Raw genomic sequence first — 24,754 nt, 5'->3', positions numbered from 1 at the left:
AAATCTACCCAATCTGAGATTCTCTCCCAGTCCTGGTCGACGACGGCATTCACGCACAAACGAAAACCCAGCTTTATACAGCTTATTTATTGAGCATTGAGAGTAGTAAATTATAAAATAAATGAATTGATTGCGTGGAAGAATATAGGCCTAATCCTTTTGAATGTAGTGTTTAGATATAATGTATTGAATAATCGATAAGCTTTTTAAATATATTTCATCATTTATCAAGGGGTACTTCCCCACATAGATTTTCCTCTACTAGATTTGGAAACCACCTACTTTCCATCTGTGAAAACAATGGGAATAGACCTAATATAAAGAACTAAATATCATAATTTATAACAATTATATTCAACAATATTACATCCAAACAATAATATATAATAATTTGATTATGTATAACATTACTATGGGAAACATATTAAAACTTGCATTAGGCTATACACTTCAATTTATCATCATTATCCTATTCGATAATAAAAACTCATCACCAAATATAGAATACTACAAAATTCACTAATAAAATTATTACTTATTCAACAAATCTCTCAATATTATACATCTACAATAAATTGATTTACAACACCATAGAAATCTTTGAATCTACAAAAAATATAATATAAGAGAAAGAAAAATATATGAGAAATTTACCAAACTGATAATTTTTTATTAAAGTTCCTTAATATTTGCAACTTATAATAGAAATTGTTTGTTTCTCCTAATATCTGGCTCCAAATAATCAAATGAATTTAGTTCAAGTGTTTGATTTATTGCATTAAATTTGAATTCAAAGATCCTCCCATTTCATTATTGTTGTTGGTGTTTGAATTTGTAAGACCATTATAAATATCAAAGTGTTCTTCAAATCACAGAGGAAAGATATTTTAAAACAAACCTATTATCCAGGGTTGAAATGTATGGACACACCTTTTTTGTGTCAATGTTGTTAAATCCTTAAAAATCATAATTATCTAACCTACATTTTAATAATATTATAATACAGCTAATAGAAATTTCTGAGCCTGCACCAAAATATGGAATTTTAATTGGCGAGATTTAAATAATAAATTAAACAATCTATACCAAATAATAAATGCTCCACGAGAGATAATTTTTCAAGATAATTACCTAGTTTCACAATGATACGACACAAGAATTATACGATATGCTTAGAAATTTGTATCTGTTGAAATATCACAAATTTATACACTCTATTCTATTTTGTTACAGATAAGGTTTGTTGAGGAAGTTATTATTTTGATTTTAAGAAGAAATCAAATTTAGTAGCTTACTGGAATCATGATAGTTAAATTCAATTCCCGGTTTATAGATAAAATAATTATTGTTTCATAATGTATTCTAAGTAACGCACACAAACGGTGAATCCACCACATTTAAAACATTCCCAAGAATTATATTGATAACCACATGAAACACAAGTTTGAAGCTGCTCTAAAAATTCTAAAGAATGTTCAAGCAAATTTGTCTCAACAAATATAAGTACTTACATCTACACATTCAAGCTACAAATAACAATAATTGATGAGCAATTACCGACATTGATTTTATGAGCCAATAAACACACAGAACAAGTGTAAAGCTTATAGTGATTTGGTGATATTCTACGCACTACAACGATATAGAACTGTTTGCAAAAGATTGAATATAAAATATTATTTTCTCTACACTAAGAATACCCTTAGCACCAGAATAGTGTGAATCTAAATGAATACACAAAAACACACAGCACAATAATAAACAATATAAAATGTGTATATAAACTATTCTGCTAGAAATTAAAATTTAGAATCTACTGAGATATTGAATAAGGATTAATTTATTACTGAATAAAATAATATTCAGTACGGATAACTACCACAATATCACCTTCAGGACTACTCAGAAAAATTAATTTGCTATCTGTGATGTTGAGAATAAAAATTACAGTTCATGAATATGTTGAATGAGCATTCAAGTTTAAATGATTATCAAGACTCGTAGAATCTTCTGAAATTTTGGATCAAACACCTTTGAAAAATTTTTACAGAGCTGAGGATACTGGAATCGTGCGTTACGACAAAATAAAGAAAAGTTCAACAAATATTTTTTAGAAATCATCTTTGAATAGACATAGACACATAAAACAATAAATAATATAGAATTTGTGGATGGAAAGATTAGTAAAATAATGTTTTAAACTTACTTTTTCACATTCGATATGAAAGACAATACATAAAAATAGGTACGGTAATCTTTAAGAAACAAAATATTACAGACAACTTAATTTTACAGAGCAAAACATATTAATATCTTGAACAGTTTTCAAATTGTTTCCGAATTGATATACAACAGCAATTGATACCACAGTAGACATGGTAATAAGGGATCCACAAAAATACATTAATCAGAAAATCTATTTTACACATTCACAATTAATAATTGTATAATTCCTATTAGTTTTTACATGAGATATGATTATCTATCATCAGACTGCTTACAGCTGGTGATTAGTATAATAGATATAAACTATAAACAAATATATGAATTTCAACAATGAAAGTGGATTCAAATAATATAATTATTGAAGTTTATTGGATATTGATAAATAGAGAATATTGTAACAGAAATTGAAGAGAAAATCACATGAGTTTGTAATGTACAAAAGATACACAGTTATATCAGACTGCTTACAGCTGGTGATTAGTATAATAGATATAAACTATAAACAAATATATGAATTTCAACAATGAAAGTGGATTCGAATAATATAACTATTGAAGTTTATTGGATATTGATAAATAGAGAATATTGTAACAGAAATTGAAGAGAAAATCACATGAGTTTGTAATGTACAAAAGATACACAGTTATATCAGACTGCTTACAGCTGGTGATTAGTATAATAGATATAAACTATAAACAAATATATGAATTTCAACAATGAAAGTGGATTCAAATAATATAATTATTGAAGTTTATTGGATATTGATAAATAGAAAATATTGTAACAGAAATTGAAGAGAAAATCACATGAGTTTGTAATGTACAAAAGATACACAGTTATTCAGCATATTGTATAGTTTTTCAACAAAATTATTGTAAGACATTTGATCAACATTAATTTTTCTAAAGGGCAAGATCGAATATAAAGCAATAAACGAATAAAATAATCAAAAGTTCAACTTCAGCATTAATGTCACAATTCATAAATACTTTCATACGTGAGGCCTAACTATTCACTAAACAGTTGCAGTCTTTCTTGAAGTGAATTCCTTCGAACTATGCAGTCAGCCACTTCATTACCAGCAAATCTCACACTATCATATAAATTGTTCAAAAAGTGCCTAGATAAATCAGTACAGTACCACTTCACAGTTCAATCCTAGTTTAAAACAGTACTATCATAATGAGGCCGTAATCACCTAATATATTGCACCTTCTCGTCAAGTACTCTCAGATTGTGAATTCAGCAAAAATTGTTTGTCTATTAAAAAAATCGAAAACAACACAATCACCATAGGTAAATAAATACCGTAAATTATTATAATTTGATGTCCTAATTGAATTGCCTAGCACTCCTCCTTGACTACCTATAGTAGCTGGCTGATTGTTGTAGAGAGCCGTATGGGGCCTGCAACACACATAAACAATAGATTCAAATTAAAATATATCATTATTTTATAGAATTTTTGTGACAAGTTGGAGATAGAATGTTTATTTGAAGAATTGGAACAATGTTCTAGATACTAGGTACAGTGAATTGGTATGTGGACAATTGGAATAAATTGTAAAATCACATTTAACTTATTTGAATGGATTGATTAAAAATATACAATAAGTAAAATTTAAAATGAGCAAGAGGAAAGTACAATGGATTTAATTTTATAGATATAATAGTAAAGGGATAATCAATATACAGGGTGTTTCAGAAGTAGTGTCCAACATTTTAGGGTATTGATCCTGGATGATAGGAGACTACAAATGTCGTATTTTGAGTGTCCAAAACTCAGCGGTTATCCTTATAGCTGCCATTTTGTTTTTTTAACTTAGGAATTTTTATCTCAAGAACGAAATGATGTATTGATCTGAAATTTGGCATGAATATTTATGCTATAAAGACTCGACTTAAAAAATAAAATAAAATAATTTCGATGTAAATTTTCAAAATGGCGGCCATTTTAAATTTTTGATGGCAAATTAAACGAAAACCGTTCACTTTACAGAAAATTTACATGAGACAAAAAAGTTAGAAAATTTTATCAAGATTCTAAGGGTACCTTATATATAAAGATTGGTTGGAGAATAACAGAGAAATTAATTAGTTTTGTATTGCATGCATGACCACTTTTCACAATTTGAACATCAATATTAAATTTTCAATTCAAATTGTATTGAAGATGAAGCTTTGAATTTCGATATGGCTCAATATGGCCATCCAGCTCATTTTACAATGTTCTTCAGATGATCTTGTTTGTTCATGGTCATGCATGCTGTACGACAATAATTTCTTTGTTATTTTCTGACCAATCTTAATAAATAAGGTATCCTTAGAATCTTGATAAAATTTTCTAACTTTTTTGTCTCTTGTAAATTTTCTCAAAAAGTGAACAATGTTTGTGAAATTTGCCATCGAAAATTTAAAATGGCCGCTATTTTGAAAATTTACATAAAAATTATTTTATTTTATTTTTTAAAGTCGAGTCTTTATAGCATAAATATTCATGCCAAATTTCAGATCAATACATAATTTCGTTCTTGAGATAAAAATTCCTATGTGAAAAAAACAAAATGACAGCTATAAGGATAGCCGCTGAGTTTTGGGCACTTAAATACATTTGTAGTCTCCTATCATCCAGGATCAATATCCTAAAATGTTCGACACTACTTCTGAAACACTCTGTATAGTAATAAAGAACTGTACCGGAGCCTAATCGTCAACTGAACTCTACAACAAATAACAAATTTAGATAAAAAACTCCTCTAAAATCACTATTGCAATTGGTTTTTAATAGAAGCAAGGTTTTGAATATAAAAGAAATAGTTCTGTTTACTTTGATTTTAGAAAATTATTTTAGTAAAAAATATTTAGTTATGAAAGTTAATCGATATGATAAGGAATGAGAGGTATGTTGTACCATTTACTTCGAATAATTTAGCTAGAAACAACTTAATCTATATTGTACCAAAAACTTTCAATGATTTACCCGATAATTGTGCTGAGTTTGTTAATATGCGCCTATTGAAAAGAAATTTAAAAATGTTGTTGAATAATTAGTTGTAGCATAATTGAATTCATTACTAATGTATTGTATTGTTGTAATTCATTTCGTTTTATTTTTGGATGTAAGTTCAGGTTGACTATACATTATAACACTTTTGTGAATTTTGAGAGCTAAGCTAATAATTAATATTAGTTAATATCAACTGTTAAATATGATAATATTAATTGTTAAGTAAATTCTTGTAAAAATAACGTTCACTGATATATGTATATTTATATTTAATTTTTTTGTATATGGTACCTTGACAAGCAGCCAATTTGAGGTTCGCTAAAGGTAGCTTATTTATTCAATAAACGGGTTTCTATTCTATTTCATTTTTTAGTATATGGATGAGCTTCTTAATAAATGATGTTAGTATCATATAAGTGAAAGTTCTATTATATGAGTAAAAAGTTTTTTTAGGAGTTCAATGTAATGCAAAAAATGATACCATAGATTTTGAAAAATTATCATGGAATAACCTCAACAAGATTTCATCTATCTCGGTTTTTAGAAGATCTATAGGAGTCATGTACAATGCTAATATACATGTTTAACATGATAAACTATAACTTTACATTCACTGGAGAAAAGAGTGAACAGATAACAAAGACGGAGGAAGTAAAATGGGAATGAAAACAAGTTATAAAATTGAAAACAGTTCCCTGGAAGTTATTTCATATTTCTATTGAACGATCAATAGACTTATCCCTTCTTGTGTAGTTGAGGAATTGATATTGTGGTAATTATTATTCATATTGAATGAAATTTTGACAATTTCTTAGTCTTTTTCATTCAACAGAATTATCACTTAAATTCTATTGTAATTAATAGAATGAAGCTTATAAATTTGCTGCAAAAATTGACTAATTCGAGAGATTTTACTTGCTCACAGAAACAAAATGAATAGTTTAGTGGTTACAGAGTATCTAGCTTTAGACCTGATAACCCAATTGAAAGTTTAAAAAATTTAGATAATTAGTTCTAATTATAAAGCTGAATAAAAAGTTTTAGACAATTGTAAAAAATCAATCCTAACATCTAGAAAACTAAAATTAGTATTATTGAATGAAAAAGACTAAGAAATTGTCAAAAAAACCACAGATTTATTGATACTTAGAAAGACCGGTCTCGGTTATTACACCATTGTCAATCTCTGATAAACTCCCTGTTTACTCTGTAAACTCTGTTATTACACCATTGTCAATCTCTGATAAACTCCCTGTTTACTCTGTAAACTCTGTTATTACACCATTGACAATCTCTGATAAACTCCCTGTTACTCTGTAAACTCTGTTATTACACCATTGACAATCTCTGATAAACTCCCTGTTTACTCTGTAAACTCTGTTATTACACCATTGACAATCTCTGATCAACTCCCTGTTTACTCTGTAAACTCTGTTATTACACCATTGACAATCTTTGATAAACTCCCTGTTTACTCTGTAAACTCTGTTATTACACCATTGACAATCTCTGATAAACTCCCTGTTTACTCTGTAAACTCTGTTATTACACCATTGACAATCTCTGATAAACTCCCTGTTTACTCTGTAAACTCTGTTATTACACCATTGACAATCTCTGATAAACTCCCTGTTTACTCTGTAAACTCTGTTATTACACCATTGACAATCTGTGATAAACTCCCTGTTTACTCTAAAAACTCTGTTATTGCACCATTGACAATCTCTGATAAACTCCCTGTTTACTCTGTAAACTCTGTTATTACACCATTGACAATCTCTGATAAACTCCCTGTTTACTCTAAAAACTCTGTTATTGCACCATTGACAATCTCTGATAAACTCCCTGTTTACTCTGTAAACTCTGTTATTACACCATTGACAATCTCTGATAACTCCCTGTTTACTCTGTAAACTCTGTTATTACACCATTGACAATCTCTGATAAACTCCCTGTTTACTCTGTAAACTCTGTTATTACACCATTGACAATCTCTGATAAACTCCCTGTTACTCTGTAAACTCTGTTATTACACCATTGACAATCTGTGATAAACTCCCTGTTTACTCTAAAAACTCTGTTATTGCACCATTGACAATCTCTGATAAACTCCCTGTTTACTTTGTAAACTCTGTTATTACACCATTGACAATCTCTGATAAACTCCCTGTTTACTCTGTAAACTCTGTTATTACACCATTGACAATCTCTGATAAACTCCCTGTTTACTCTGTAAACTCTGTTATTACACCATTGACAATCTCTGATAAACTCCCTGTTTACTCTGTAAACTCTGTTATTACACCATTGACAATCTCTGATAAACTCCCTGTTTACTCTGTAAACTCTGTTATTACACCATTGACAATCTGTGATAAACTCCCTGTTTACTCTAAAAACTCTGTTATTGCACCATTGACAATCTCTGATAAACTCCCTGTTTACTCTGTAAACTCTGTTATTACACCATTGACAATCTCTGATAAACTCCCTGTTTACTCTGTAAACTCTGTTATTACACCATTGACAATCTCTGATAAACTCCCTGTTTACTCTGTAAACTCTGTTATTACACCATTAACAATCTCTGATAAACTCCCTGTTTACTCTGTAAACTCTGTTGTTACACCATTGTCAATCTCTGATAAACTCCCTGTTTACTCTGTAAACTCTGTTATTACACCATTGACAATCTCTGATAAACTCCCTGTTTACTCTGTAAACTCTGTTTATCGGAGATTGACAATGGTGTAACAACAGAGTTTACAGAGTAAACAGGGAGTTTATCAGAGATTGACAATGGTGTAATAACCGAGACCGGTCTTTCTAAGTATCAATAATTCTGTGGTTTTTGACAATTTCTTAGTCTTTTTCATTCAATATGAATAATTACCACAATATCAACTTCTCAACTGAACAAAAAGTAAAATTAGTATTAGTTGAAAAATGAAATTCTCATTTATTTATTAAATTTGGAGTGTTTATTTCACTTGAAAATTTGGAAGTAAAAGGATGCGTATCTCACATTCACAGACTAGGTTACCATTTCAAAACAGTAATAATAATTGCATCTCGTACTAAATAACTAATATTTTCAAACATGTAAGTGAATCGGAAAGCTGATTGAGTAGGCTACATGGAAAACTTATACTTTAGATCAAACTTACAAGAAACTATCAGTAGTAGTCTTACTACTTACAAGAAATGTAAGTACTAAACTTACAAGAAACTATCAAACTTCAGTAGTCTATTAAGAAACGTGCATTTTCAGGAATTTGCTTCAATCTGCCATAACCAGTGTGATATTTTAAATGTTATTCCAGTGACCTCAACCGGTGCAGGATTTCTCAATATTGAAAATAAGTTAGAATATGCATGCTTGCATACTCTGATAAGCAATTTCCAACAGCCACCACGCCAAAGGTGCAAAATTGATATGAAAATACGGGTTTATAGAATTGGCTAACTCGGAACTCGCTGACTCCATGTTAAACTGCCGTATGAATCAAAACTGCTCTGATCTGTCTAGTATTGATCATAAGGCAATTTAACATGGAGTCAGCGAGTTCTGAGTTTGCCAATTCTATCTACCCGAAAATACAAACCATCTGAATTTAAAGGTCACTTGTCTGATAGTAATTAATACATAGCTAATAAATAGCTCACTAGCAGTATTGATAATCTATTGTTATCTTACAACTAAATGACAATAATTACTATACAAAACAATAAACATCCAAAAAGCTACGTATTGTTATGCGCACAGCAATCCAAAAGAAGTGCAATCAAGACAAACTGGTGTGATGAACACGATAATAGTATTGCTAACTAACTGATGGATAATGAAAACTATAGAATATCAATACAGAAAATGAAATAAAACTTGTTAAAGATAGATTGAAAGAAGATAATTGAATTCATAAGTTAAATGAATATGTGAATTATTTTTTTGAAGGATGAATATACGAATATAAAAATAAAATTGACACATTGAGCTGGGTTTTCGTTTGTGCGTAAATGCCGTCGTCGACCACGACTGGGAGAGAATCTCAGATTGGGTAGATTTCAATTTGTCTACATAACCTAAAATATTGTGTTCAATTATGTTTTAATGGGGCAGGTTGAGCTTATACTTTTTAATGGCAATATGTTGATATTATTAGAATGTTTTATTCTTTAAAACTAAAGACAAATAATGAACATTTATTTGATCAGCTGTTTTAGCACACTTGAAATTTTGAAAATATGAATGTCAACAATGCTTGTCGTCGTTGACTGCGGAAATTTACGCACAAACGAAAATGCACCTTAAATAGTGGATATGTAGCGTAAAAAGCAACTTGTAGCCATAAAAGGTGGAGTAAAGACAATCTACGAGTAGATAATGACAGGGCTATCATTTTATAACAGATGACAATCTACTGATAGATCAAATTAGATTGAATCCAACATTATCAAAATCCAATTTGGAAGTCGAAAGGTTGGTCATCGTAAAATAATTGTCGAATTGCGTGAAAGGTGCTAACACGCACGGGCCATCACAATCACACAACGCAACGCAACACGCATCGCATGCCAACGCAACGCAACGCAACCATCGCATGCAATCGCAACACATCGAGGTCTGACTGACATCTCAACTAACTTTGTATACTTTGTGTGATTGCCCCCTGACTAAACGTCCGTTCCCACAAGATGTCAAATTATCACTTGATAATCTGAATCAATGAATAGAATAGAATAGTAGACCTTTATTTTTCCCTAGAATAAACTATTGCACAAAATAAAAAATAGAGGTGCCATGTCTGCTATTTGAAAACTTCTGCTATCAATGAAAACCAGGGGTCTTCTCGTTATGCGCTAGGTATATCAGAGCTTCTCTATCTCAGTGATTTGAAGTATCATATGGACAATACTGATATCAAAAGATAGTTTTCTTCAACTGTAGGGTACAACAAAAGTGGTGGGGACAGAGCTTTTGGTCGCTAGTTCGATTGTTCTTATTTTGACGATATTGTAAAGAGACATCTTTAAAATTTTTTGTGTAGTTGAGAAGTTGATATTGTGGTAATTATCCATATTGAATGAAAAATACCAAGAAATTGTCAAAAACCACAGATTTATTGATACTTAGAAAGACCAGTTTCGGTTATTACACCATTGTCAATCTCTGATAAACTGTTTATCAATTATTGACAATCAATAAACAGTTTATCACAGATTGACAATGATGTAATAACCGAAACCGGTCCTTCTAAGTATCAATAAATCTGTGGTTTTTGACAATTTCTTAGTCTTTTTCATTCAACATCTTTAAAAATCGAAATAATAAATTGTGGCAAATATGATTTTAAACTGTCAAATGTATTGTCATGTAATGTTACAGTTCGTTGATTGTATCTCAATGTCAATAATAATGTATAGATATTGAATTATCAAGTAAAAAGTTGGTTTGCCTGGTTAAATTTATATGAAATCAAAAAATTTAATTATTTGTTTGTTTGTTATATTTGAATTTGATTGCAAAACGCTGCAGTCTATCATTGATGTTCCTGAATCCAATTGTAATAATAATTAATAATAAAAATAAGTTTCAAAAAAGAGTAACGTCTCAGTCATTAACATTGACAATCTAGAGCCACATTTGAGATGGAGGTGAATTCGTTAGTCGATTGTCAATGTTTGGCAATATTCTATAGAAATTATTATGGATTCTTATTTCAGAACCTCTGAAATGATGTAACGGCTATTTTTGGACAGATTAGGCCAGGATCGACACATTAACGTTATCGAAAAACGAGGGTTCCCCGAGAGAAATATATTTTTCAGAACAGTGATGGAGTCTTTGGATTACAAATCCAGAGTCGACTTACTAGAACTTTTTATTCGTAAAATGAGTCATTCCATCTTAATTCTAAAATCTAAAAGGGATGTATCTAGAAATGCAGTTTTAAAAGCGAAAAACACATCAATCACACTGAGTTTTACATAAAACTACAGAGCACACGTTTTACAGAAGGATAATGAGTGGTTCTAGTATTATTCACTAGTTCTCCAAATCGATCTATGGAAATACAAATTTGTCAAGCATATCCTATTGCAATCATTCATGAGAAATATTTTTTAATTGTCAAATTAATGTCAGTCAGATCTCAAGATGTTGAATACAATGAGTAATTTGTAGAAATAACTCATAATATTGTACACTATTTAAATTAAAATCTAATTAATAATTACTATTCAAAAGTGGTGGAAGGAAAACAGTAATCTAGACTTGTAAATAACTGATATTAATTTTTCATGATGAAAATTTAAATGTATCGATATATTCTTTCCACAACATGATATTTTCCTGATTAGAAAACATTCTGCATGATTATTCTGCTCCACTGGAGTGTTGTAAAAAGGTCGAAACTATCTATATTCGTTGATTCGATATTTGGTAATTATGAATAAATAAAAAAGGAATATCTTCATATGCTAATTTACCAAATTCAAATGAGATGAAGATAAAGATCGTTTTGGAAAACACTTTATAACAGAGTAAACAATTACAGCTACAGGAACACTAATGGAGAGTAGAATGATAGTTTTTGCAGGTTTGAAAGTAAAAAGTAATTGAATTATGGCGAAAGGAGAAAGTTGATGACTCTTGGAATACAAGAATGTAAAAATACTTTGAGAATCTGCTGTGAGAGAAAAAAAGAGGAACATTGCATTTGGTTATTAAAAAACATTCTACGACATAGATGAGAACCAGATATTGCATGTATGATTTTTGTGATTGAAATACTTTCTCAATAGGAAGATTAAAAGTTTTCCTTCCACACCTTCTCAAATACAAAGGAATACACAAAATAATCAATCAAGAATGTTGACAATAATGTTGAGCATCAACATTTCTAAAAGAAGACAAGTGCATAGCAATTGTTTGAGAAAAATATAAATCTATTCAATTCTAATAGTGAATCTATTCTTGAATGCTTGCCTCAATGAAACTGAAATTTAGTATAATTATTCATTATTTTCCCCAGATTTAAGCTTGCTAAGCAAAAGCTTGTTAGCATTAATATACAGCGTGTGATGAAATCAACTAGCTAGAATTTTATTGAATTCTATTCCATGATACAAATAAATGAGCAATGATTCAAGAAAAATAACAAAATTATCTTATCTAGAGAGTGTTAAAACAAGTTTTGAACTCTTTGCAATATTTTTTAATCATCAATAAACTTCGCCGACCTTGAAACTTCGAAGTTCAATTACTAAACCTAAATTTCGTTCAACAGGAGAGTACCATAGTGCGATAAAAATGGTCTATCGATTCATGGTATCTATTGAACTATTGAATTGCTTGAGTTATAAATAAATTCATAAAATGAAATTAATCTGAACTAAAAAGCAACCTATGGAGATATAATGAGCAAGGATCTGCGAGATTAGACAAAGAAGATTATTTATAAGATAGAATGTAAGCTGAGTGGATGAGTCATAAATTGCATTATAAAATAATTTTAATGCTTAGCTTGATCGAAGAAAAACTTAATAATAGTAAGTTGACTAGTTTATTACTTTTAAAACGGTTGGAATTTAGTAAAGATGAGGAAAAAGCATCGTGGAGTCGTTGAGAGAGAGAGAGAGAGAGAGAGAGAGGAGAGAGAGAGAGAGAGAGAGAGAAGAGAGAGAGAGAGAGAGAGAGAGAGAGAGAAGAGAGAGAGAGAGAGAGAGAGAGAGAGAGAGAGAGAGAGAGAGAGAGAGAGAGAGAGAGAGAGAGTAAACGAAAAAAAAATATTTTTCTCAATTTCACTTCTTTTACCCAGATAAATTATTCGAACTAGGACACATAAATGCACAATCGTCAATATTGAAGATAGATCTAAAACATTCTTAGGAAATATTACAGATGATCAATCTGTGATTGAAATCAGTGTGAATATTGAGACACTAAAATTCTCATGCAATTAATAAGAAGAAGTCATCAGGGAATTAGTTAGATTCAAATTTTTCTGTTAGATTAGTGAAGAGGAGAAAAAAGACACTTCTCTTAAATAAAATTGCACTAGCATGTTGAGTTAAATCTAGTTAATAAAATACTACTGTAACACTTTGGCCCGGTTGCACAACAGCCGGTTACATTTTAACCGTGGTTAACTTTACGAGAACCAATCAGAGAAGGCGTTTTTGATAAGACGGCTTCTCTAATTGGTTCTCGTAGAATTAATCACGGTTAAAATTTAACCAGCTGTTGTGCAACCGGCACTTACTAAATCAAGTGGTAAACAACAGTTTTCCAGTTGTTTAATACCAAAATAAAACTTCAATTCGAAGCAGAACACTATCAATGAAAAACGAATTTACAGTTATGTCTAGAATAATTCAACTCAGTAGCTTAGAGGTTTCCATTTCTAGCAATATCTCAAAGAAAAATTCCTCCGTCATTCAGCTTTTCAAAATCTCACGGAAACAAAACTTGAATGGACTGACTTGTTTTTCCCTGAACATCTGCAGGTACATTTCAAAATGCGATCCGATAAGATTAATAAAGCATAAAACTCTTTCTAAATCTAGTTTCAATCTATGATTAAACTGAACGCAAACCTGGAGAAATTATAAAACTGCACTAATATGAATTCAAACTCCAAGAAACACGACCATAAAACTGAACTTTTGGTATTTACTACAGACCTAATTACTGCCGAACTTCAACAATTCTTCATCGTGACAAACCAAGAAAGGTTAAGCCACTTTTCGTCTTCTTCTATAGAAGAAAAAATACAATTTTAGCACAGTCTTAGAATAAAATTAATTTGCTCACTAGAATATAATATTAGAAAGTCATTGGCAAAAATTCAGAAATTTTCAAGATTAATGGAATAGTGTTAATTAGGCTATTCTCATCCAAAAAATAATTCAAATGTTAACAGAATCAAATTTATATTATTGAAATCTCATTTTTTATCCATGAAAACTTATAAAATATAATTATAATACTATAGAAACTAAATACTGATCAATATTGTAATAGGTATTTTCTTGACACTTGATTTTCACTTGGAACACCGACCTGCTGAATTTTTTCAACTATAATTAGACTGTAATATTGATAGTAAGTTCTCAGACTATCTAACTATAGTAAAAATTTCAAACCAGTGGAAAGTTTTCAATTATTTTTACAATAATTCGATCAAAATGAAATATCGATAGTGTTGACATCGTAGTTGAGAATGCATAAGAAAATTAACAAGAAATAAGACAGAGGCCCGGTTGCACAAAAGCCGGTTAAATTTTAACCGTGATTAATTCCACGGCTTCTCGGACTGATTCTCGTGGAATTAATCACAGTTAAAATTTAACCGGATTTTGTGCAACCGGCACAGAGAATGCAACTATCCGTCTTTTCTGGTGTGTGACGTGAAAGTTGATAAACTATTTAGAAGTTTTTAACTGCAAAGAAAACTTCACAGCAATCACAGCAATGTAGTTGCATAATGGCCTTGTTCGCTAAGTTGACTTCGTTTTTCTACTTTCATGACTATGTTGTGCTAGGCTATTATTAATGACGATAATATTAATTATCGGTAAAAATTCAGCAATTTTCAAGATTAATAGAATAGTGTTAATTAGGCTATTCTCATCCAAAAACTAATTCAAATGTCAACAGAATCAAATTTATATTATTGAAATCCATGAAATGGATCCGACGAATCATATTAATCATGAATTAAACAAATAAGGAATAGTCAACTACTATAAATACTTGTTAATATTTTCATGACTTTATTGTGGTATTTTTCCATCATGAAAAAACAAGTAAGAAAACGCCAAACACGTTTTAAACTTGTCAATACTTTACAAGATAAAACAACCAATATCAAGTCAAATATTATTTATTGATCCTCCACTCTCACGATCCTATTAACATTGATGTCATTTCAGGATACTTCAGTCTTTTGGGTGATAGCTGGTCAGACTGTTCACTGTATCATATGCAATATGCAACACTAGTAACTAGGCTACATCACTTGAATTATAGGTAACACATGAAACGACACTGGTGAATGGTAATGCACGAAAACTGTTACGAAAACGATAATGAATGGTACGATCTAGGATGTCATGGCTTTGCTTTCGGGGTGGTTGATGTCTTTAGCAGTCTCTTGGTTAATGTTTTCACCCCCACCACCATAACCGTCATTAGGCTGCATGCAAAACAAGAAATAAGTTTCACAACACCACTACTGAAATTTAACAAAACATGCAATACACATAATATGGAATGAATAAATTATTAAAGATATTAATGTTGGATGGAGTAATATGAAATATTCGTATATATTTTTTATAAGGGTGATTTCCTGTTGATGATTAGTTTTGAAACAGATGAGTGACAAAATATCAAGAATGTTGAAGTGGCACATAACCTAGATACATTTGGACTGTTGTATAAATTAGAATTGGAACCGTTTTGGGCTTATAAGTCTGTGGTACTTTTCTGTTGTTGTGTAATTCTGAATGATTAAATAAATAAATAGATTTGAGTGTTTGAAGTTGCAAATATGTTATTGATGAACATTATCAATCAATTAGGAAATGAAAATACATTTTTAAAATAGGGTATGTTAAGGTGCGTACAAACTTATGCGCCACAAGCACGCGCATTTCAGTAATCATCAGCTGATGCTATTATTATTATATCTGTGTACAGAAACAGTAAGATACAGATATAATAAGCATAGCATCAGCTGATGAATACTGAAATGAGTGTGTTAATGGCGCATAATCTGTAGGCACCTTTAGAGATAGCTCAAAAGTTCCAATCAGTGTTGAAGTGTAAAATAGTTGTAAAGTGAAAATTACTGTCAAAGTTCTGCCACTTCAACAATTTCAGATACAACAATGCTCAGTTACATTATCCAAAAAATTATATGAAGGGCAATTTTGGTAGAACCTTGTAAAGCTAATTCCCTATTCTGTCCAATTAAGATTCAGGATCAATCTATTATTACATTATGAACTGATCTAACTTTCAACTTTCTATTGTAATATAGTTTGAGAAGGAAAGACAAATATATTAAAAAGAGAGACAAAAGACAAAATGAGAAAAGTTACAGAGCTATCAGTCATAATAGGATGGAGACAATTGATTTCCCTATTCTAAACACTTTTGCCTCACAAATTTGATGAAACTCATATCATTTATGTTTCAACAAATAAACTGATGGGAAATTAGGGAACATTTACCTTTTTAAACTGCTTTTGCAATCTTGTATAATTGGTATTAGTTACTTGGATAAATGAAGTGACAATGGGATAAGTAGGTTACCCTGAATAAGAATATACACAATTCCGAGAATAACAAGAAATCCGAGAGATATGTATAAAATTAACTTGGAGCCAGTTAGGAAAATTATGGAAATCGTTTTTATGATGTAACTTTCAACAAAAGAATATACTACATTCAACAAGAAACATAACAAAATTATATCACAGACGATGGAATGTTGAACATGTAACAAATACCAAACAAGCAGGATAGAAAAATATGAGTGATATGAGAATCCGACTGTGATGTTCATTAGTTTCAGTCGCAAACCATCAAAAATATATAGTCAGTTTTCAATGAAGCCAACACATAAACTTCCAGCCCCATGTGGAAGGTGGTAAAATTTCATGATAAAAAGTGAATATGCAGTGAACCACCAATATGTATGTGATACACACAACCCAACAATTCCAATATTGTTTCACACAAGCATGGGTGTGTATGAGAGCGTATTTGATGAGAAAGAGAAGCAGAGCGGTTTAAAACGAGAAAATAAAATACGATCATGTGGGATTTTGGACCCAAAAATGAGCGTATTTCAATGTTGCTCACCTCAGCAGGTTGTTGTTGGTCTAGGCCTTTGTTTTGTGATGTCGATTCGTAGCTGACAGGGCCGGATGGAGTGAGAAAGTCGATAGGCGCGTTCTCGTTGCCTTCCACTGTGGAAGAAATAGATAGAAAATAACAGACGTTAGAAGATAGAAACGTTGATAAGCGAAAAATAGAATCATAGCTAAAATGTAGTTAGTTCTGACTTTATAAAGATAGGCTATTACTTTCTTACAATGCGTTCTAACTTTCCTAGTCTCCTAATCAATTTGCCCACAGTAAATAATCAGAAAATACTACGTTTTTCCTTACCCATCTTACTAAATAATGTAGTAAACTTTCTAACTTTTCAGATAGGGGAGAAAGCTCAATTCGCTTCGTAATATATCCAAAGATCTATCAAGTGTTCATGAAACCAGTTGCAAGTTGCAATGAACATTAGTTTTCCTAGAGTAAACTAAATTTCTTCATCGTTTTCCAGTTATCCTTGTTTTGTTTTCAATAGAAAAAAAATAGAGCTGATCATTTTCAGGTCAAAATACCTGATTACTTGAACTTTTATATTTTTGAAATTAATAAAACAATCAAGTTCAACTCACTTAAACTTCAAAGAAGACATTTTCAACTATTTTTTGAAAGTACCAATAACAAAGCTCTGAAACACGAACTGACTTCATTGCATTTATCAGTGGATTCAACATCTAAAGTACTTTTTAATTTATCCACTGAATATGATGAGTTTTATGAAAGCGAAATACAAATAATTATTTAGATATGTAATTATTAAGGGTACGAATAGAACGGTCAGGTCGATATGACGATTTCAGCTCGCTAGCGTTCTTCTAAATCTACAACAATGACTCCAAGGCCCGGTTGCACAAAAGCCTGTTGAATTTTAATCATGATTCAATTCCACGGGAACTAATCAGAAAAGGATTTTCTGAGAAGAAGGCTTCTCTGATTGCTTTTTGTAGCATTTAATCGGGATTAAAAGTTAACAGACTTTTGTGGAAATGCTTCAAACAAATGCAAAGCTGTTTAGTGACATCGATCTTCATCACGACTACACACACCTCGTGTGTGTATTTTGCCATCCTTATAAATTATATTAGATTAAACAGTTGAATTTAAACATATGATGTTTGTAAAGTTTCGATTAATCTGATATAATTCATGATGACGGCAAAATACGAAAAAAATCGATGTGTGTGTGTGTGTGTGTGTGGTGTGTGTGTGTGTGTGGTGTGTGTGTGTGTGTGTGTTGTGTGTGTGTGTGTGTGTGTGTGTGTGGTGTGTGTGTGTGTGTGTGTGTGTGTGGTGTGTGTGTGTGTGTGTGTGTGTGTGTGTGTGTGTGTGGTGTGTGTGGTGTGTGTGTGTGGTGTGTGTGTGTGTGTGTGTGGTGTGTGTGGTGTGTGGTGTGTGTGTGTGTGTGTGTGTGTGTGTGTGTGTGTGTGTGTGTGTGTGTGTGTGTGTGTGTGTGTGCAGGGCTTTACTCGTTCTGTTTGCAACTTGAAGGATGAACACAAATATACTTTTTAAAAGTATAAGGAACATCTATTTGCATTTCAGTAATTGTGAAGTAGGACAAATACTTTGTTCAGTCAAAACCGAGCAGCTGTCAACTTCAAGTGAGAGTTGAATAAGTTCTGTTAAGGGAGGCGATTGAGATACAATACAACATGGATACAAAATCACAAGTTACAAAAACTTCTTAAAAAATCATAATTACTTGGGGCTGGAATGAAGAAGTTGTTTGTGGGGGGCGGTAGAGATGATGGTCCCGAGGGCATCATTAGGGAATCAGGGCCGGGTGGTGGCTGGTGATTGCTGTTCTTTATGCCGTCCAACACGTTCACATAGTTCGATTTTATGCCTGAAATAAGTAAAATTGCTCTCAATTAAATCATAAAATAATCATGCAATTAGAATATTGAAAATCATACAATGATCGGTAGAGAACAAAAGGCTGTCCAAAACTGTTTCTCTTCCGAATTTTGATAGATGAAATGTTCCAAAAATATATGCATGCATTCTACTATTAAAATGTATTGTTAACTACTAAATGATCCTCCTCAACAATACACGTTTGTACAGCATACTCTCAAAGACAACAGAGGAGATTCCTTCAACTGAGATTTTACAGAGCATGTTAGTTGAGGTTAATATTTAATATCAGAAAGGGGGATAAGTGGCTCAACTTCGCGCTTCTAGACTTAAAATGAGTTGATATTTCAATTCAATTCATATATTAGTATATCTGTCAACAATTTTATGGAAATCACATGAAAACTGAGTTACATCTACTCCTCTTTTCCAATTGCAATCAAACTTTTTCATATGACAACAATAATTGAAACTTGAGTACTCAACGTTGCGTATTTGGAAATAGGTTGCTCAACAACTAGGTACAAGAATAGTGCTAAGAGATGGATGACATACTTTGATTTCATTTTAATAGAGCTCTTGTGATTAGATGCGGCAATCGCTAAGGCATATCATTAAACATTTAAGATGCTAGAACATTTATTTATACATGTTTTAGAAAAGAATATTATGATCACCCCGACACATATTATTATAGTGGGGTATCATGATTAGGACTAAGTTTAGTATTAGCAACTTTTGTATGTATAATATAATAATTATGTATATGTTTTGTCAATAAACTCCTCTGGTTGCAATTCATTGGCAATCAGAGAAATTATTATCATTATTATTTTACGGAAGATAGGGCAATTATGATTAGTACATAATATGTACTAATATTATTATGAGAGGTCTAGTTTGAAGAAAATGAGCCTCAAGTTACGATTATTGTTACTTTATATTTAAATAATGAAACAAGTGGCATCCGATCAACTCACCTTTACCCCGCTTCATTTTGTACATATTAACAGAAGGTGGCCCAGAGGGAGCAGCGTTTGCCGCACCGTTATTGGTCAGAGGCTGCAGCGGCTGATTGCTAACAGCTGCTACTGGAGCTGCAGACTGCATAGGGTGAGTTGGCACCCCACCTGCCATGGTATGTGTTGGAACCCCGCCTGCCATGGGGTGTGTTGGTACCCCACCTGCCATAGGATGAGTTGGGACCCCACCTGCCATGGGGTGCGTTGGAACCCCACCGTCGGCCGGTGCGGGAGCCTGGGGGGCAGGCCGGAACCCAGGAATGTCGGCTGCCTTGGGGGGCGGTTTCAGTTTCTCCGCCTCGTCTTCTTCATCGGCATCCTTGTTCACCCATTTACCCAGCTTTTCGTCCCAGATTATCTGCAAAGAGAAAAAATGATAAAATAAAAAAGGATCTCCCTTATTATAATATATTAGTATTCGTTTGCTAGTTATTCGTCTCAATTTTCAATTTAATATACAAATTACATAATTAATCCGCATCATCACTGTGGAATGTCTTTGCCAAAAAATGAATAAGCTGAATTGCATTAAAAATTTAAATAAGTAGAATAAAAAAAATGATTTAATCTATTAAAAGAACTGAATATAATAAAATATTATGCCAATATAAAACATGTATACTTTGACAAGTTGAATATTGTATGAAGTGACTGGCTAAGGTCTGGTGTTCAACTTGTTCAGTTCCTGATCAATTACAGGCGTGATTTAACGACTGTCAAGCCAGTTACACACATCATATCAATTTTTGGACGTACGATTTTTCGCCGTCCTTATCAATTCTACCAGATTGAATGGATCGTGGCAAACACATGATACACATAATATGTGATTTGTACATGATAAACACATCAAGTTCATTCTAATAAAATTTATAAGGACGGCAAAAAACTGTACGTTCAAAATATATGTATATGTAACTAGACTTACTCCTCCAGGGTAGCAGTAAAAATGCTTTTACTTTTAGGGCTACTGAAATCATTGAAACACAATAAGATATCAAAGTCCATTTTCCGCAGACGCTCTCACACAACAGCCTATGCCTATAATAGTGGGCTTTCTAGAATACTTCGCTCTGGTTGTGAGGCTGTTGCAGCTGACGTTGATTTCTTTGGGGTGTCCCTGGGCTCTTTCAGGAGAACTATGAAGAGAGCCCTGCATGTGCGATTTTGGTGTTCCCTTTCTTGTTTATGCCCCTTGTGGCAAACTTCCATGGACCTTTTCACTTTGATATAATATCGTATGTTAACTATGATTTATTTTGTATTCCCATTTTTGTCTTTCAAATGTATTTATTAGGTTAGCACAAACAATACAATGATCGGAGAAGAAAAAACAGGCTATTGCCAAAAACTTTTTTGGGTTATGTCCATTTCAATTTTCTACGCCAAATCTCAATCTGGGAATATAGATCAGAATAAAACAAACAATTTTGAATTTGGATAGATTGATAGTAAAACTTTCGTAAAAACATGAAACAAACTTTAAATTCACAAAATAAAGCATAAAACCACTTAAAGTCGAGCGCTTAGCTCTAGGGACAAACTAATTCCGCTAGATCGCTCCAGCTGTACTATTCACTTGCTGCCCGAGCATAGCAGGCGTAAAACCGTCCTTTAAAGGTGCACATACCAGCGGCTATTATTGTGTCTATAAAATAAGTTTAAGCATCAACTTTATTCATCAAGAACAGCGCTACAAGTTGCTATGAATTTGAAGTCTATAGAACGAACATTGAATGTGAAGGAGTTTAAAATGCATAAAAATCTGATTTTTTCCAGATTTTCAAAAACAAAGTTGACGTAATTTTTGCTATATTGAAGAGGAAACTTGCATATTTTTCTCAAATTTTTCAGACCAGAAGTTTTTGTAGGGTATGTGAACCATCTGCCTCAAAAAAGTGACTTTTCTATCCCTATTTAGCTAATAGAAGCTGATAAAAATATTTCAATTGCATAGATTATGTCCTAAGAACCTGTCCAATATATTAGAAAAAGAAAATATTTTTTTTTAAATTATTGAATGCACATCCTTAAATTATCCACATAGATGTTTTTCTATTATTGTACATTACTTTATCTATATATTTTTTGCTTGTATCTCTTTAGCTATGTTATTTTTCTACATTTTTCTAATATTGTATATTATTTATATATATTTTTGCTGTTATCTGTTTTTCTATGTTATTTTTTGTAAAATTGGTGTTGTACCGTTGGAAGTTGAATAAATAAATAAGTACCCTCTTATTTTATCACAACACTGGTATGATTATCAATTACGAACAAAACAAGACCTATAACCAAGATCTATTGGACCCGTAGGTCCAATAGGACACCTAATGTCCGTGCGAGTCGCGGGGGATTAGTTCTTATTGTGTTCATTACACCAGGAACACCAGCCGGGACACCCGATTTTTGCGGCCGGCTGGTGTATCACTCTGATCGTCCAACTCGGCCACCGCTGGGACAAAAGCTTTGGAGTTCCAGATCGCTTTAAACACAGGCACCACTGGTGTCTCCAGTGTCCCACTGACGACCCAGCCTGATGTCCCAATGTGATACGGGCCTAAATAAGGAAATGTATTTGAAATTGAATAAGATATTTCGGACTTAGGACTTACAGAAGGGTCCTTATCATCAGGCAGTTTCATCTGATTTTTGGGCTTGAGAGAGAACGTGCTCCAAATGCCTCCAAACCATCCAGTGCTGTTTGAAGCTTCCTTTGCCTTTTTGTTGGTTTTTCTCGCCGACTTTTCCGAGCTCTGCCCGCCTTTCGGCTCCTGGAAAAGCAAAACACACAAAACAGTTACCATCCAGTAACCAGCTACTTTCTATTTCTACGCTTAATATCACTTAAGCGACTGATATCGCTTAACATCATGTCTATTCAACCAAATACTGTCATTTTCAACAGAATACTTTTCATAAGACTGATCATCTTCTGAAATGGTGTAATTTTCAGCGTATTATGATGTTATTCGATTATGTTAAATTTTATGGCTAATATCAACATAGTGAGATTAATTTTATTGAATAGGCTCTATTCTCTTTTCTATTGACATGTTTGCTGTACCTAGTTGTTTGAGCTCACTGCCGACGCACAAGTTGCTCTTAGCCGGTAGTGCCATTTTGTAAGTTAGAATATTTATTTTATCAATCTGTATTATTTTATGGCAAATTAAATGAATTTGAAAAAACTTTCAGAAATTGTATTATTGTCAATCAATGATGACAACCTTTATTGGAAGCTTAGGTGATTCAGATTGGAAGATTCAAATGCTTCGATTGAAAGTTATTCCCTCCTACTTACAAATTACTAACTTGATATTTTCAACCTTTCAATATTGATGATAAAGTGCATGCTCTTAATAAATACATAGGTACATTTTTTTGTTAATGTTCTATTATTAAATGATTGATAGCATGAGTAAAACTTGAAATTTTATAAATTTTGAAGAGAATAACTACAATCTTTTAAGTTATTCATTTTAAAAATATTGGTTTCAACTGGTGTGAAATAAATTTGTGTATCTTCCTCCATATTGATCCTTGTCAGCCGCTATCATCAATTATTGATGTTCAAGTGATTCTCATTTTCAAATTTATACGAGTTACGATTGTCTTGGTCTAATTGGTTGATTGTTGATATCCTTGTACGAGTGTTGATGTCTTTTCCATTCATGGACATCGATACGTTCAAACATAATCGTTTTATGGTATTGTAGGTACAATTCAATATTATATTGTAGTAATGACTCATCTTCATTGCAAGTATAATCTATCTTCATATTATTCAATAATTCAGTGCATACATTTAATAATTAATTGAAAAATTAGTTATATTGTTGGCTTATAATCAAACCATAATAAACAAATCAATTAATCTTATCTCTTCAAAGTTTAGAGTTTTCCAGCATCCCAGATTCAAGGTTTATGAATGAATATAAATTGTTTTTGAAGAATAAGTTTTATATTTTTTTTATAAAAAGTTGCAAAAGTTATAATCGAAACAATAACAATTTATTCGCAGAATCAAAGTGATTAGCACATTCCAAGAATAAATTTCAATCGCAAATATGGTAACTACACAAATTCTAGTTTCATCAGTAGAAAGGAATTCCTTGAAATTCTATATAGAATGAATGAGCTAGTTAAAGGTAATTAGCAGTTTCTAGTAGAAAAGTTCTACTTCTTAAAATAGTATTGTGTTGTACATTCATAATTTTATTCAATGAAGTGATACAATGATCTATTTGAAAACCCTGTGCAATCTACAATAATAGCTATTATTGCTTTTCTATCGATAAATTTATTTATTGCTCCAACGAATCTCTAGGATACAAGATTATTGTTCATTTATTACAATAAGTACAATCACTTGCAGGAAGGACCAATAGGTTCAAGCCCTTATTATAAATATATAATTCAGGGGGTGTCAGAGAAATTACAAAAATGTCTAATATAGACTGATTAGCAGTATCACAATTTTTTCTCAACATCACAAAACTATTAACGCAGAATGTGAAACAGATTGTTAGTATAATATTGTGCTACGTTACATATTTTCAGTTAATTATGTAAGAACAAATTAATTATATGATTGAGACGTTGAACCCACATTGGAGGTTTGTGTTTCAATTTTGAATCAATAAGAACCATTCTAAGCTCTAATATGAGATTCAATAGTCATTCTAGGGTGAATGATATTATGAGAGAAAAAAGTTTGCATCTCTCCATGTACAATTC

At 31.7% G+C, this 24,754-nt stretch overlaps 1 protein-coding gene across 10 annotated transcripts in view; it reads right to left on the bottom strand.

Annotated features, from left to right (window-relative positions):
- Nucleotides 1–333: 333 nt before the first annotated feature.
- LOC111056919 (protein transport protein Sec16A) overlaps nucleotides 334–24,754 on the bottom strand; it is a 78,150-nt gene continuing 53,729 nt past the window's right edge. For 4 of the 10 annotated variants that reach the window (XM_039433645.1, XM_039433636.1, XM_039433638.1 and 1 more), the window contains 5 exons: nucleotides 22,630–22,788; nucleotides 19,970–20,369; nucleotides 18,835–18,978; nucleotides 17,109–17,215; nucleotides 15,108–15,432 (listed from right to left, as the gene is read on the bottom strand). In XM_039433645.1, coding sequence (XP_039289579.1) covers nucleotides 15,340–15,432; nucleotides 17,109–17,215; nucleotides 18,835–18,978; nucleotides 19,970–20,369; nucleotides 22,630–22,788 — 903 coding nt within the window. In that variant the 3' untranslated portion in view covers nucleotides 15,108–15,339. Of the gene's footprint in view, nucleotides 3,634–13,918; nucleotides 13,992–15,104; nucleotides 15,433–17,108; nucleotides 17,216–18,834; nucleotides 18,979–19,969; nucleotides 20,370–22,629; nucleotides 22,789–24,754 lie in introns of those variants that run through there. The other 6 variants (XM_039433639.1, XM_039433640.1, XM_039433643.1 and 3 more) reach the window with 5 other exon arrangements.

This window comes from Nilaparvata lugens, chromosome 7 (assembly GCF_014356525.2).
Source record: "Nilaparvata lugens isolate BPH chromosome 7, ASM1435652v1, whole genome shotgun sequence".
Lineage (NCBI taxonomy): Eukaryota > Metazoa > Arthropoda > Insecta > Hemiptera > Delphacidae > Nilaparvata > Nilaparvata lugens.
Note: the sequence above shows the minus strand (reverse complement) of the source record. Positions and strands in the feature narration are given on the sequence as shown.